This window comes from Elephas maximus, chromosome 8 (genome assembly GCF_024166365.1).
Source record: "Elephas maximus indicus isolate mEleMax1 chromosome 8, mEleMax1 primary haplotype, whole genome shotgun sequence".
In the NCBI taxonomy this organism is placed as follows: Eukaryota; Metazoa; Chordata; class Mammalia; order Proboscidea; family Elephantidae; genus Elephas; species Elephas maximus.
The window spans coordinates 62,529,414-62,544,312 of record NC_064826.1 but is presented as its reverse complement, the minus strand read 5'-3'; the positions used below and the strand labels follow the sequence as shown (position 1 = coordinate 62,544,312).

At 35.9% G+C, this 14,899-nt stretch overlaps 1 protein-coding gene across 4 annotated transcripts in view; it reads left to right on the top strand.

The window, feature by feature from the left end:
• Positions 1 to 14,375, top strand: part of PEX1 (peroxisomal biogenesis factor 1) — a 48,222-nt gene extending 33,847 nt beyond the window's left edge. For 3 of the 4 annotated variants that reach the window (XM_049893210.1, XM_049893209.1, XM_049893212.1), the window contains 8 exons: positions 951 to 1,015; positions 2,110 to 2,252; positions 2,335 to 2,438; positions 3,227 to 3,403; positions 4,506 to 4,736; positions 5,835 to 6,032; positions 6,324 to 6,454; positions 14,050 to 14,375. In XM_049893210.1, coding sequence (XP_049749167.1) covers positions 951 to 1,015; positions 2,110 to 2,252; positions 2,335 to 2,438; positions 3,227 to 3,403; positions 4,506 to 4,736; positions 5,835 to 6,032; positions 6,324 to 6,454; positions 14,050 to 14,134 — 1,134 coding nt within the window. In that variant the 3' untranslated portion in view covers positions 14,135 to 14,375. The remainder of the gene's footprint in view (positions 1 to 950; positions 1,016 to 2,109; positions 2,253 to 2,334; positions 2,439 to 3,226; positions 3,404 to 4,505; positions 4,737 to 5,834; positions 6,033 to 6,323; positions 6,455 to 14,049) is intronic. The other variant, XM_049893211.1, reaches the window with a different exon arrangement.
• The last annotated feature ends 524 nt before the right edge of the window (positions 14,376 to 14,899 follow it).

The window sequence follows — 14,899 nt, the reverse complement described above, 5'->3', positions numbered from 1 at the left end:
GCCCTCTCATCCTCTAGTTCTGCAACTGTACTGAGGAAGTTTAATTAAATGCTAGTACATTAATAGATGGGTAGGTGGCTGAGTATTAGAAATTCTCTATTTTGGTTACATATCCTTAGCATATTTGGTCTTTGAGAGATAGAGATCACTGGGGCCTAGTCAGCATTTAAAAGAATCCTTTTGCATAAATGCTATCCCAGTTTAAGAGAAGACCATTCTCAGGACTCATTTTGCTGTATGTAGTGTAGTTTGTTTTGAAAGTTTTTTCAATTGACTTTTAGGAAATATTCTTCAACTTCTGCACAAATAAATTGGTTTCAGTAATCGAAGATGGTGATCAAAGTAATTCATGTCTCTTTAGAAATTTTTCTTTTTTTTTTTAGTCTCCAAAGGCTAGAGATAAGTGGGACATTTTCCCTTTTTAAAACATTCATTGACTTCATTAACTGGATAATTATTGGGTACTTTTTATGTGGCAGGCACTGTTTTAAGCCCTGAAGATTCAGCAGTGAATAAAACTACCTTTTTAGAATTTACATTCTACTAGGGGAGAGACCATGAACAGACTAACGTAAAAATATACCATATAATGTCAGGTAGTGCTGCCTGGAAGAAAAGTGAGATCAGGAGGTATAGTAGGTATATTCTAGTTGAATAACTGGAGTGGGTCACAGATGGGGTTGTAAGCAAGGCCTTTCTGAGAAGGTGGCATTTTGCAAGAGATCTAAATGAAATGGAGGAACAAGCTATGAGAATACATACTGACAAATGTCACAAGCAGAGGAAACATCAAGTGCATAATATTTGTTCCATCACAGTTTATATTTAAGATACGTCCATTTAATCATATTAAAAATTTCACCTGACTGAATTTAGACCTAGCCATAAACAAAAATTATCTTTTAAATAATTTTATCTCAATTCTAATTTAATTTTATTTTACCTAATAGGGGCCAGAGTTACTCAGCAAATATATTGGAGCAAGTGAACAAGCTGTTCGTGATATTTTTGTTAGGTTGGTTCCCTATGAATTTTTTTTTTTTTAAGTAAATGACATCATTATTATTGGTCAGTCAGTGCTTTTTGGTCTTAATCTTGCTTTTTGAAGAGCTGGTGTTCAAAACCTGTGATTTATGTGAATTGATAATCTAGAGGACAAAGATTCTCTGTTTTACCAAATACTACTTAAATGTAAAACATTTTAGATATTAAATTTTGGGAGTTATTTGATTTTGTACTCACAATAGAAATGCAAAAAATGAAATCATAAGTGATTATTTAAAGGAATCTCAGACAAGTAAAAAAAAAAAATTAGAAAAGTATAAAATGGAAAGAGAATTTTATAATTGTCCGCATATTTTGATTTAACAAGCAGGATAGCGCAGAATTAGGAACCATGTGTTAATTTATAGAAGTGTTAATTATAATTGTTTACAGTAAGAATGTGGTATGGTGGTACACGTGCACTGGATTATTAGTCAAAAAGTCTCGGGTTTTTGTTTAGTCCCTGCTATTGGAGCCCTGGTGGTGTGGTGGTGAAGAGCTCAGCTGCTCACCAAAAGGTCGAATCCACCAGTCACTCCTTGGAAACCCTATGGAGCAGTTCTTCTCTGTCCTATAGGGTCACTATGAGTCAGAATCAACTCAGCGGCAATGGGTTTGTTTTTTTTTTTTATTATTCTATCCAGAAGGTGCAGTGGTTACAGCACTAGGCTGCTAACCAAAAGGTTGGCTGTTCTAACCCCCCAGCTGCTCTGTGGGAGAAAGATGTGACAGTCTGCTTACATAAAGATTACAGCCTTGGAAACCCTATGGGGCAGTTCTACTCAGTCCTATAGGGTCACCATGAGTCAGAATCAACTCGATGACACCAGATTTTGTTTGTTTGTTTTAATTTTATTCAGAAGACATGGGAGAGAGCAAATTCCTTCCTCTAAGACCAGTTTACTGAAAATGTGAATAATAACAAATGTCTTACCTTCTTTAAGGGTTTGTTGTAAAGAAGATTTAAAAATATATGTGTGTATAATATTGATAATGTATATTTGAAATCACTTTGCAAGCTCTGAAGCCCTATTCAAACAGGAAGTGTTTGTTTATGTTTCCCAGAGCACAGGCTGCAAAGCCCTGCATTCTTTTCTTTGATGAATTTGAATCCATTGCTCCTCGAAGAGGCCATGATAATACTGGCGTTACAGACCGAGTAGTTAACCAGTTGCTGACTCAGTTGGATGGAGTAGAAGGTTTACAGGGTAATAATTGTAAACACACAGATGTTTTGTTACAACACAATTTTACCAAGTTTTAGTAAAAGAAGTTCTCTTTTTCCCTTAGGTGTTTATGTGTTGGCTGCCACTAGTCGCCCTGACTTGATTGACCCTGCCCTCCTTAGGCCTGGTCGACTAGATAAATGTGTATTTTGCCCTCCTCCTGATCAGGTGAAAATTTCATATTTAGTGTCCAAAACCCAACAAATGCTATACTCTTTCCTTCTGAACTGTCCTTCTGCCAGGTAATAACAATTTGTCCTTAGAAGACCAGCTTTCTTAGGCTTGGGCCTTGTCCACCATTTGCTCACAGCATAAAAAGATTCTGAATTAGGTGCAAAGCCTGTCTTTGGCCGTTTCCTGGCAAGTTTTAAAAGCTTATAATCCTTCAGTATTGGCCAGCTGGAAAAAAGGGAGGAAATATGTAGTATTGTACGTCCACATTCCCTGTGTTGTATTAGCCTGATACACGATCAAACATATGAATAGTAAGCATGTAAGCAGGTTATGTGGGAAGAGGCTTTCGCCACTGCTTCTGGTCCTGTGTTGTTACAAACCTTGTTCTCAAATTTAGAAAACAATGAGTAAATGAGTGAAAGAACAAATAGATATTCAAAGTATGTGATATCAGAATGTATGTCACATGTAGCTGTTATTTAAATTATTTTAACTTACTTTTGAAAACTTTCTTGGCATACTTTCCCAAGTCTAGAAAATAAGCGGTTTCTGAATAAAACGTGATTTATACTGAATAGTTAAAAATGTTCATTTTCATTCATACGTTCCTTTTGTCAGGGAATGTGTCCCAGGAAGACTGAAAGTAGACTGGTAGTACATTTCTCAACTTGTTAAAGCTTATTAGATATATAATGTTAATTTACGAAAAATTGTAAGACACCCAGTTTAAGAAAATATTTCATTTTTTATTTGTCAGATCAGCTAGTTTTTTCTTCCTTCAGGTGTCGCGTCTTGAAATTTTAAACGTTCTCAGTGACTCTCTGCCTCTGGCAGATGATGTTGACCTTCAGCATGTAGCATCAGTAACTGACTCCTTTACTGGAGCGGATCTGAAAGCTTTGTTCTGCAATGCTCAGTTAGAGGCCTTACATGGAAGACTGCTCGCGTGTGGACACCAAGTGAGTTATATGAGAAGGTAGTTTCTGTGGCCTTTTATGATTGATAAGAGCAGTTTAATGTCAAAATTTCAACCTTAAAAATTCTGTTTTTTAACAACTTTGTTAAAAAGCTATAAAAATTTAAATTTACCTTTAGTTGAATGTTCCACAGTTGCAGTATTGGTTTTGCAGAGAACTTTGTAATTATGAAGAGTTTGGCGTCTTTTTCTTTAACATTACCTTAATATTGTCAAAACCGCGTTGGTGTGTGGAAGAATATTATTTAAATTGGGATAGTATCTATTAGATAATATAAACAGAAACAATTGAGATTTTTAGTTTGGTTTGTACTTTGCTTTTTTAAAAAATAATTACATGTGTTATTTATTTTGATGCTTATATTGTCCTAGATTTGGCCAATAGAAGCCTTTTCTAGGTGGCTTCTGTGTCCCTATGATATGTCCCCATCATTCCTTGAGGTACTATTTCCTGGTACAACAACAGATGCTATAGGTTTATCTTGTAGAATCTGCCTCTTCTCCAGTATAGTATTTTCATTTTAATTATTGCAGTAGATCACTCTGCTGCATTATGGGCTTTACCACATTGTTTTCTAGGAAGGGTTTTTCTGCATACTGTCCCCATTTTGCTGAATATTCTTATCCTAAATCAGATGCTACCAGGTTTTTATTATTTGTTTTGGCAAGCCATTGAGGTTCTCTTTTTTTCACTTTCATTACCAGGAAAGATACGCATTTGTAGAGTCCTCTTTGAATTTAAATGTTATTAACACAGTTGATTCGTCATTTCAGAGTAGAAAACCAAACCAAACCTGTTGCCATCCAGTCGATTCTGACTCATAGTGACCCTATATGACAGAGTAGAACTGCCCCATAGGGTTTCCAAGGAGCATCTGGTGAATTCGAACTGCCGAACTTTCGGTTCACAGCCAAGCTCTTCACCACTGTGTCACCAGGGCTGCACTAGAGAATTAATAAAATTTTTGAACAATGCCTTGAGTTTCTTTGTATTGCTTTATTAGAGTGCTGTCTATGTTGTTATTTATTTTGGAGTTGTGGATTATTTAGAGCTTTATAATCAGTTGCCCTTTTGTACGTTCTAGGATGGGAATTCCAGCTCTGACAGTGACCTGAGCCTGTCTTCGATGGTTTTTCTCAACCACAGCAGTGGCTCTGATGATTCAGCTGGAGATGGAGAATGTGGTTTAGAGCAGTCCCTTGTTTCTCTAGAGATGTCTGACCTACTTCCAGATGAATCAAAATTCAACATGTACCGGCTCTACTTTGGAAGCTCTTACGAATCAGAACTTGGAAATGGAACCTCTTCTGATTTGGTATCTTGTGCAGTCGTCATTATACAGTTCTGAAATATAAAGCCGTATGTTGGTGTAAAGATGGACAGTGATTTATCTCCTAACCAGCCCTCCATGTTCTTTCTGGTTGGTTGGTTCTTCGGTAAAATAGTCTTGTTTTTCCACACCAACTAGTAACTTTTATTCCTATTCAGAACTTTAAGGCAGGACCGGCAGCAAGGGTGAGCCAAAGTAATGAGAGGCCAAGATTACTCGGTGGCTTCCTTCAGGTTACTCTCTCTCCAACTAGTGGTTATAAAACACCCTTAGTAGCAGGTCCACGTTTTACTGAACTTAAATTCTGTTGTTGTAGGGCAATTGAGGATAATGAGAAATTTGGTACAGTAATGTCAGAAATTCCTGACAACAAAATTTTATCTATTTGTAATAGTTTTCACAGAAAGCATAAGCACAGTGCAACAAGTTAGTAGTGATAGCGCTTCAAGAAAGAAAATGTTTTGATTAAATGTGGGCAATTTTATTCTTTTTTCTATTTAATGAAAATAACTTTCAACACATCTCCAAAAAAATTTAACAGTGATTAACTCTTGCTTTTTTGGTACTCATAACATTTTTACATATATTTTTCTTATTTTTTGTAAATTTTTTAATTAATTCAGGCTTTTAAAAAGGTAAAAGTGACCAATTTTTATTTCCAAGAATAATAAGTAAACTGTTGTCATAATTCCAGTTTTTAATTCTGTTTTCTATTTCTTAACTTCTATCTAAAACATCCCAGGACTTTAATGTAACTCTATTTGCTGAAAAATAGCAGTAAGGATCATTTAGAACCTATCCCTGGGGCAATTAGTGTGGTGGATTTAATAACAGTATAAAAACTAAAAACTCATGTCATGGCCGTTTTCATTCTATGGTGGTTCTGTAACACAGATGTCAATGAACTTTTACAGAGTATTAAACATCCTTAATTTCAGTTAGTTAAAATGTAAGCTGTCAGTGTTAAGGCTTTATTGTTTGAAATTTTTAGTTTTATCTTTAGTAAATACATACTTTTTTTTTTCTCTCTTTCCCTCTTTCCTCTTTTCCTCCCTTCTTTCATTACTGTATTTACCCATGGAGAGCTCACAGTGTTTGTCTGCACCAAGCTCCGTGACTCAGGATTTTCCTGGAGTTCCTGGGAAAGATCAGTTGTTTTCACAACCTCCAGTGTTGAGGACAGCTTCACAGGAGGGTTACCACGAACTTACACAAGAACAAAGGGACCAACTGAGGGCAGACATCAGCGTTATCAAGGGCAGATACCAGAGCCAGAGTGGAGTACGGGGCTTTTCTCCATTTATAATTACTAAAACTTCTTAAAAATTAAAAATTGTTTATTCCTTTTTTGATATATATCACTTTGATTTGTAAATAAGCTACATTTATAACATATTGACTCAGCCCAATTGTTACGTGCTTTCTTGCTTTCAAACAATTTTCAGTAACATTACCAGAAAGGGAAAGTATAGTCTTCTGAAAAAACTGACAAAAAGAAATAACACCTCGGACTGATTCTTTTTTCCATCGGGTCCCTAAGTTAACTTTTTGTCATTTTCTTTTTTATTTAAGGAGGATGAATCCCTTAATCAACCAGGACCAATCAAAACTAGTCTGGCTATTAGTCAGTCTCATTTAATGACCGCACTTGGTAACATGAGGCCGTCCATTAGTGAAGATGACTGGAAGAATTTTGCTGAGCTGTAAGTAACAGACCCTGATTTGGAAGTGTGGATATTATTACAGGTCCCATGGTTATTCACTTAAACTTTTAAAGTTCTTGCTAAAAATCAAACATAATAGTTTAAATATTTAAAAGTCAATTCTGAAAATCTGTGCAGTGGCTGTGTGTTTAAACACCTAAGTACTTCATGAGTACAAAAATAAAAAATGAATTTTCATTAACCAGTTCGTTTGATTATATTTGAATTATTTAGAATTAACTATTTTAATATTAATTACATTGAAGAAATTAGAAAAAGGAAAATTTAAAGCTCAAAATGATTCCAATTGAGAATTTGCAAAAATTATTATAAAAAATATTCCTGTTTTGCTTTCAAAATAATTTAAATTTTATTAATCTCAAGAACACGTAAATATATTTGAATGTGTTCCATCCGTGGGCCATGCTTAGTACATATTTGGATGTATGGGCCTCTTGGACTTGACTCTGTGACCTCCCAGGAGTCTGAGGGCCATTAACTAGGATGATTCAGCCTAATTTTTTTCTAAATTTTATTTATTTTGTTGTTCTTGAAAATATGCACAGCAAAACATGTACCAATTCAACAGTCTCTACATGTACAATTTAGTGACGTTGACTACATTCTTCGAGTTGTGCAACCATTCTCACCCTCCTTTTTGAGTTGTTCCTCCCTCATTAACATAAACTCACTGCCCCCCAAATGTTCCTATCTCATCTTAAGTGGCTTTTGCCAGTTTGATCCGATATAGATAGTTGTTAAAAGAGAATAATGCTTAAGGCAAACCTTTTTTACTAGATAAGCTAAACTATTTGGTTTTAAGATGACTTCAGGGGATTTTTGGTTTAAGTTTCAGAGATAATCCCAGGGCAATAGTTCCAGGGATTCATCCATCTTCCATGGCTCCAGAAGGTCTAGAGTCTATAAGAATTTGAAATTCTGCTCTATATTTTCCCCGTTTTGATCAAGATTCTTCAATGAAATCTTCGATTAAAATGCTCAGTAATGGTAATCAGGCACCATCCAGTTCTTCATGTCTCATGGCAAAGGAGGTAGTTGTTCATGGAGGCATTTAGCTACACATTCCATATCCTGACTCCTTCCTCTGTTGCTCCAGGTGAATAGAGACAAATCGTTGTGCCTCGGATGGCTTCTTGAAAGCTTTTAAGCCCTCTCCCCACCAGGCACTACTCAATGAACTAGGAGGTAGAACAGAGGCACTAAACACGTTATTAGGCCAGTTAACTGGGATGTCCTATGAAACCATGACCCTAAACCTCCAAATCAAGGAACCAAATCCCATGAGGTGTTTGGTTGTACATAAGCAGCCTCAGCAGCTACTCTTTTTTTAATAGGAAATATGTCTATCATACAACTTTTGCCAATTCAGCTTTTTATAGGTGTACAACTCATTGACAGCAATTACAGCAATTGGCTGTACAACCCTACCCTTAATCAGTGTGATTTTCCATCACGGTTAATCCGCCTTTTATCCCTGCCTCCCACCCTTGGTAACCACTAGTAAACTTTGGTCTCCATACATTTGCCTTTTCTTGTCTTTTTATGTAAGTGAGATCATACAATCGTATCTGTCCTTTTGTCATGGGCTTATTTCACTCAGCTTAATGCCATCAAGTTCCATCCATACTGTAGCATGTATCAAGACTTCATTTCTCCTACTGGCTGAGTAGTATTCCATTGTATGTATGTACCACATCTTGTTTGTCCATTCATCTGTTGATGGGCATCATGTTGTCTCCATCTTTTGGCTGTTGTGAATAATGTTGCAATGAACATTGGTGTACAAGTCTCTGAGTCTCTGCCTTGAAGTCTTTTGGGTATATACCTAGGAGTGGAATTGCTGGGTCATATGTTAGTTCTAAACCCTGGTGGTATACTGGTTAAGTGCTACGGCTGCTAACCAAGAGGTCGGCAGTTCTAATCTTAGCCATTCTAGTGAGAGTGAAATGGTGTCTCATTGTGATTTTGATTTGCATTTCTCTGATGGCTAATGATGCTGAGCATCTTTTCATGTGTCTGGCGGCCATTTGAATGTCCTCTTTGGTGAAATGTCTATTCAAGTCCTTTGCCGGTTTTATGCTTGGGTGTTTGTCTTTTTTGTTGTTGGTGAAGTTTTATATATATTTTAGTTATTAGATTTCTGTCAGGTATATGGTTTCCAAAGATATCCTCACAATCGGTAGCTTGTGTTTTTACTTTTTTGGTAAAGTCTTCTGAAGAACAAAAGTTTTTAATTTTTATGAGGTCCCATTTATTTATGTTGTCTTTTGCTGTTTGTGCTTTCATTATTATATTAGATAATCCATTGTTGAAAGCTAGGCCTCACAGTGTTGGCCCTACTTGTTCTTCTAAGAATTTTATGATTTTAGTTTGCACAGTTAGGGCCTTGATCTGTTTTGAATTTGTTTTTGTGTGTGTAAGGCATGGATCCTGTTTCCTTTTTTTTTGCATGTGGAAATCCAGTTTTCCCATTACCATTTACTGAAGAGACTCTTCTTTCCCCATCGAATGAACCTAGCGCCTTTGTCCAAATTCAGGTGACCATAAATATGTGGTGACTCAGGTTAATTGGATTCAAGAAATGTTTATTCCTGCTCTTTAAAAGTTACAACTCTTGTTTAATTTAAAATTTTGAGGGGGGTGTGTATACATATATGTAAATGATATGTGCGTAATGCATAAAAATTAGAAAATAAAGATAAGGAAAAAGAAGAAAACAAATTTCCCTTAATCCCATGACCTCACTAAGCATATTTGTTCATATACATACGTATTTTTTTCTTACTAAAATAAGACCACATGATGTATATTGGTATATAGCAGTCCCCTTTCACCCATGCTTATATCCTGAACATTCTTTCACATTTTAAATATGGTACTACTTTATTGTTTTTAATGTCATTCTGTACATCTGTGCCACAATCTCCAACTTTTGGGCATTTAAGTTGCTTCCAGGTTTTCATTACTATAAACAGTGTGATAATGAACATTCTTGTAGCTGAATATTTGCATACATGCTTAATTATTTCATTGGGATAAAGGTGGAATTGTTGCATCACAGGGTACGCATGTTTTTTAAGACTTTTGAAACATATTGCCAAATTCCCTTCCAGAAATATTGTACAATGTCTATTCCAACAGCAGTATGCAAGAGTGCCAGTTTCCCACACCCTAACACTGAGTATTTCAGTATTTTTCTAAACTCAGCCAATTTGATTGGAGAACTATTATACCTCATTTAAAATCTTGCATTTCTCACACATCCAAAAACAAGAAAGGGCCAAAATCAGAGAATCATCCCTACAACTTGAACAAATAGAGAGCAACAAAAGAAACCCTCAGGCACCAGAAGAAAACAAATAATAAAAATTAGACCAGGACTAAATGAAATAGAAAACAGAAAAGCAATTGAAAGAATTAACAAGACCAAAAGCTGGTTCCTTGGAAAAAAATCGACAAAATTGATAAACCATTGGCCAAACTGACAAAAGAAAGCGGAGAGGAAGCAAATAACCCGAATAAGAAATGAGATGGGCGATATTACAACAGACCCAACTGAAATTAAAAGAATCATACCAGATTACTATGAAAAATTGTACTCTAACAAATTTGAAAACCTGGAAGAAATGGATGATTTCCTAGAAACAGACTACCTACCTAAACTAATACAAACAGAGGTAGAACAACTAAATAGACCCATGACAAAAGAAGAGATTGAAAAGGTAATCAAAAAACTTCCAACAGAAAAAAAGCCCTGGTCCAGACAGCTTCGCTGCAGAGTTCTACCAAACTTTCAGAAAAGAGTTAACACCACTACTACTAAAGGTATTTCAGAACATAGAAGAGGATGAAATACTCCCAAACTCATTCTATGAAGCCAGCATATCCCTGATACCAAAACCAGGTAAAGACATCACAAAAAAAGAAAATTACAAACATATATCCCTCATGAACTTAGATGCAAAAATCCTCAACAAAATTCTAGCCAATCGAATTCAACAACATATCAAAAAAATAATTCACCCATGACCCAGTGGGATTCATACCAGGTATGCAGGGATGGCTCAACATTAGAAAAGCAATTAATGTAATCCATTATATAAATAAAACAAAAGACACAAATCACACGATTTTATCAATTGATGCAGAAAAGGCATTTGACAAAGTTCAACACCAATTCATGATAAAAACTCTCAGCAAAATACAAATAGAAGGAAAATTTCTCAACATAACAAAGGGCGTTTATACAAAGCCAATAAGCAATATCATCCCAAATGGAGAAAGCCTGAAAGCATTCCCCTTGAGAACGGGAACCAGACAAGGATGCCCTTTATCACTGCTCTTATTCAACATTGTGCTGGAGGTCCTGGCCAGAGCAATTAGGCTAGACAAAGAAATAAAGGGCATCCAGATTGGCAAGGAAGAAGTACAAGTATCTCTATTTGCAGACGACATAATCTTATACACAGAAAACCCTAAGGAATCCTCAAGAAAACTACTGAAACTAACAGAAGAGTTCAACAGAGTATCAGGATACAAGATAAACATACAAAAATCCATTGGATTCCTCTACATCAACAAAAAGAACATCGAAGAGGAAATTGCCAAATCAATGCCATTTACAGTAGCCCCCAAGAAGATAAAATACTTAGGAATAAATCTCACCAGAGGTGTAAAAGACTTATACAAAGAAAACTACAATACACTTCTGCAAGAAACCAAAAGAGACCTACATAAGTGAAAAAACATACCTTGCTTATGGATAGGAAGACTTAACATTATAAAAATGTCTATTCTACTAAAAGAGATCTATAGATTTCATGCAATTCCAATCCAAATTCCAAGGACATTCTTTAATAAGTTGGAGAAACAAATCAACAAATTCATTTGGAAGGGAAAGAGGCCCCGGATAAGTAAAGCATTGCTGAAAAAGAACAAAGTGGGAGGCCTTACTCTACCTGATTTTAGAACCTATTATACTGCCACAGTAGTCAAAACAGCCTGGTACTGATACAACAGATACATCGACCAACGGAACAGAATTGAGAATCCAGACATAAATCCATTCCACATATGAGCGGTTGACATTTGACAAAGGCCCCAAAACAGTTAAATGGGGAAAAGACAGTCTTTTTAACAAATGATGCTGGGATAACTGGATATCCATCTGCAAAAAAATGAAACGAGACCCTTACCTCACTCCGTGCACAAAAATGAGCTCAAAATGGATCAAATACCTAAATATAAAATCTAAAATGATAAAGATCATGGAAGAAAAAATAAGGACAATATTAGGAGCCCTAATACATGGCATAAACAGTATATAAAACATTACTAACAATGGAGAAGAAAAACTAGATAACTGGGAGCTCTTAAAAGCCAAACACCTATGCTCATCCAAAGACTTCACCAAAAGAGTAAAAAGATTGCCTACAGACTTGGAAAAAGTTTTTAGCTATGACATTTCTTATCAGCGCCTTATCTCTAAAATCTACATGATACTGTAAAAACTCAACTGCAAAAAGACAAATAGCCCAATTAAAAAATGGGCAAAAGACATGAATAGACACTTCACTAGAGAAGATATATTAGGCAGCTAACGGATACATGAGGAAATGCTCACGATCATTAACCATTAGAGAAATGCAAATCAAAACTACAATGAGATTTCATCTCACTCCAACAAGGCTGGCATTAATCCAAAAAACACAAAATAATTAATGTTGGAGAGGCTGTGGAGAGATTGGAACACTTCTACACTGCTGGTGGGAATGTCAAATGGTACAACCACTTTGGAAATCGATTTGGCACTTCCTTAAAAGCTAGAAATAGAATTACCGTATGATCCAGCAATCCCACTCCTTGGAATATATCCTAGAGAAATAAGAGCCTTCACACAAACAGATATATGCACACCCATGTTTATTGCGGCACTGTTTACAATAGCAAAAACATGGAAGCAACCAAGGTGCCAATTGACAGATGAATGGATAAATAAATTATGGTATATTCACACAATGGAATACTATCCATCGATAAAGAGCAGTGGTGAATCTGTGAAACATTTCATAACATGGAAGAATCTCGAAGGCATTATGCTCAGTGAAATTAGTTGCAAAGGGAAAAATATTGTATAAGACCACTACTATAAGAACTCAAGAAATACTTTAAACAGAGAAGAAAATATTCTTTGATGGTTATGAGAGGGGGGAGGGAGTGAGGGTGGGAAAGGGGTATTCACTAATTAGATAGTAGATAAGAACTACTTTAGGTGACGTGACGGGAAAGACAACACACAATACAGGCGAGGTCAGCACAACTGGACTAAACAAAAAGCAAAGAAGTTTCTTGAATAAACTGAATGCTTCGAAGGCCAGGTTAGCAGGGGCGGAGGTTTGGGGTCCATGGTTTCAGGGGACATCTAAGTCAATTGGCATAATAAAATCTATTAAGAAAACATTCTGCACCTTGGAGAGAGGCATCTGGGATTTTAAACGCTAGCAACCGGCCATCTAAGATGCATCAATTGGTCTCAACCCACCTGGATCAAAGGAAAATGAACAACACCAAGGACACAAGGTTGTTACTAGGCCAAGAGACGGAAAGGGCCACATAAAACAGAGACTGTATCAGCCTGACACCAGAAGAGCTAGATGGTGTCCGGCTACAACCGATGACTGCCCTGACAGGGAACGCAACAGAGAATGACTGAGGGAGCAGGAGAGCAGTGGGATGCAGACCCCAAATTCTCATAAAAAGACTAGACTTAATGGCCTGACTGAGGCTAGAAGGACCCCGGTGGTCATGGCCCCCAGACCTTCTGTTGGCCCAGGACAGGAACCATTCCCAAAGCCAACTCTTCAGACAGGATTGGACTGAACAATGGGTTGTAGAGGGATGCTGGTGAGGAGTGAGCTTCTTGGATCAGGTGGACACTTGAGACTATGTTGGCATCTCCTCCCTGGAGGTGAGGGAGTGAGCTGTCTCATTAGGGGGAGAGCAATTGGGAGTATATAGCAAGGTGTATATGAGTTTTTGTGTGAGAGACTGGCGATTTGTAAACTTTCACTTAAAGCACAATAAAAATTTTTTTTTAAAAACCTTGCATTTCTTTGATTAAAACTGTTGAGATTAAAATTTATTATTATTATTATTCATTGCCATTTGTATTTTATGTTTTCTAACTTGCTTCTTCATTCCCTTTTCTCTTTTTTCTATTGTTCGATGTTCAAAAATTTATATGTAAAAACTCTAATTTCTGTTGGAAATATTTTTCCAGTTGTTATTTCCCTTTTGGAAACCCTGCTGGCGTAGTGGTTAAGTGTTACTGCTGCTAACCAAGAGGTCAGCAGTTCAAATCCACCAGGCGCTCCTTGGAAACTCTATGCGGCGGTTCTACTCTGTTGTATAGGGTCGCTATGAGTTGGAATCGACTCAACGGCAGTGGGTTTCTTTGTTTTTTTTTTCCCTTTTGTTTTTCAAGATATAATTCTGTTTGCAAACTATCCATTATATTATGTTTTGTAATTATTTACATGTATTAGATATTAATTACCTCTTTTTTTTTTTTTAAGGTATGAAAACTTTCAAAATCCTAAGAAGAGAAAAAATCAAAGTGGAACAGTGTTTCGACCTGGACAGAAAGTAACTTTGGCATAAAATATATGTCTGATTTTTGTGTGTGTGTGTGTGACTTGTAACAGTAAAAATTGTGTCTGTAAAATTTCTTTTTAATTTAACAAATCAGGTTAATTTATAAAATCGCAGATTGGTAAATGCTGTGATTATGTAATGATCAATATAACTTGAGATTAATGCTTTAGAAAAGTTTGATATTTATAACAGATGCTGTATTTTATTTCCTATAAAAGTCTATATTAAATCTTTAATGAAATAGTAATAGCCAAATGGTATGACTAATTCATTTCTCCTTTTAAGAAAAAATAATACATATAGTTAATCTAATTAAATATATTTTTGAAACTCACCGGTAGTTGCATATTCAGCATCTTTTTAGCATTTAACAAATTTTATGTATAGCGAATTCTTGACTGTTTTGGAAATAAAAAATCCTATTATTTACAGATCATATTATCTGTTGTTCTTATATCAGAAAGTGCACTATTTACACACAATTCACATAAATTTAATTATCACCTCACCCAGAAATGAGGTCATACCCCCTGGCATACTACATCCAGCTCCAAGTCTAGGATCTTTGAGTGACGTCTAGATTCCATCATGATTTTATCTAGATAGTCTCCAGTCTGTGAACTACCGTGTGAAGTCAGCTACCACCAACACAAACTATGTGTAGTAATGGAGTAAGGAGAAAGGAAGAAGAAGGAAGTTAATTAAAATACATAAATAAATAAATACACAAGACAGCAAAGGACATATAGGCAGTAATCATTGTCCTTTCTA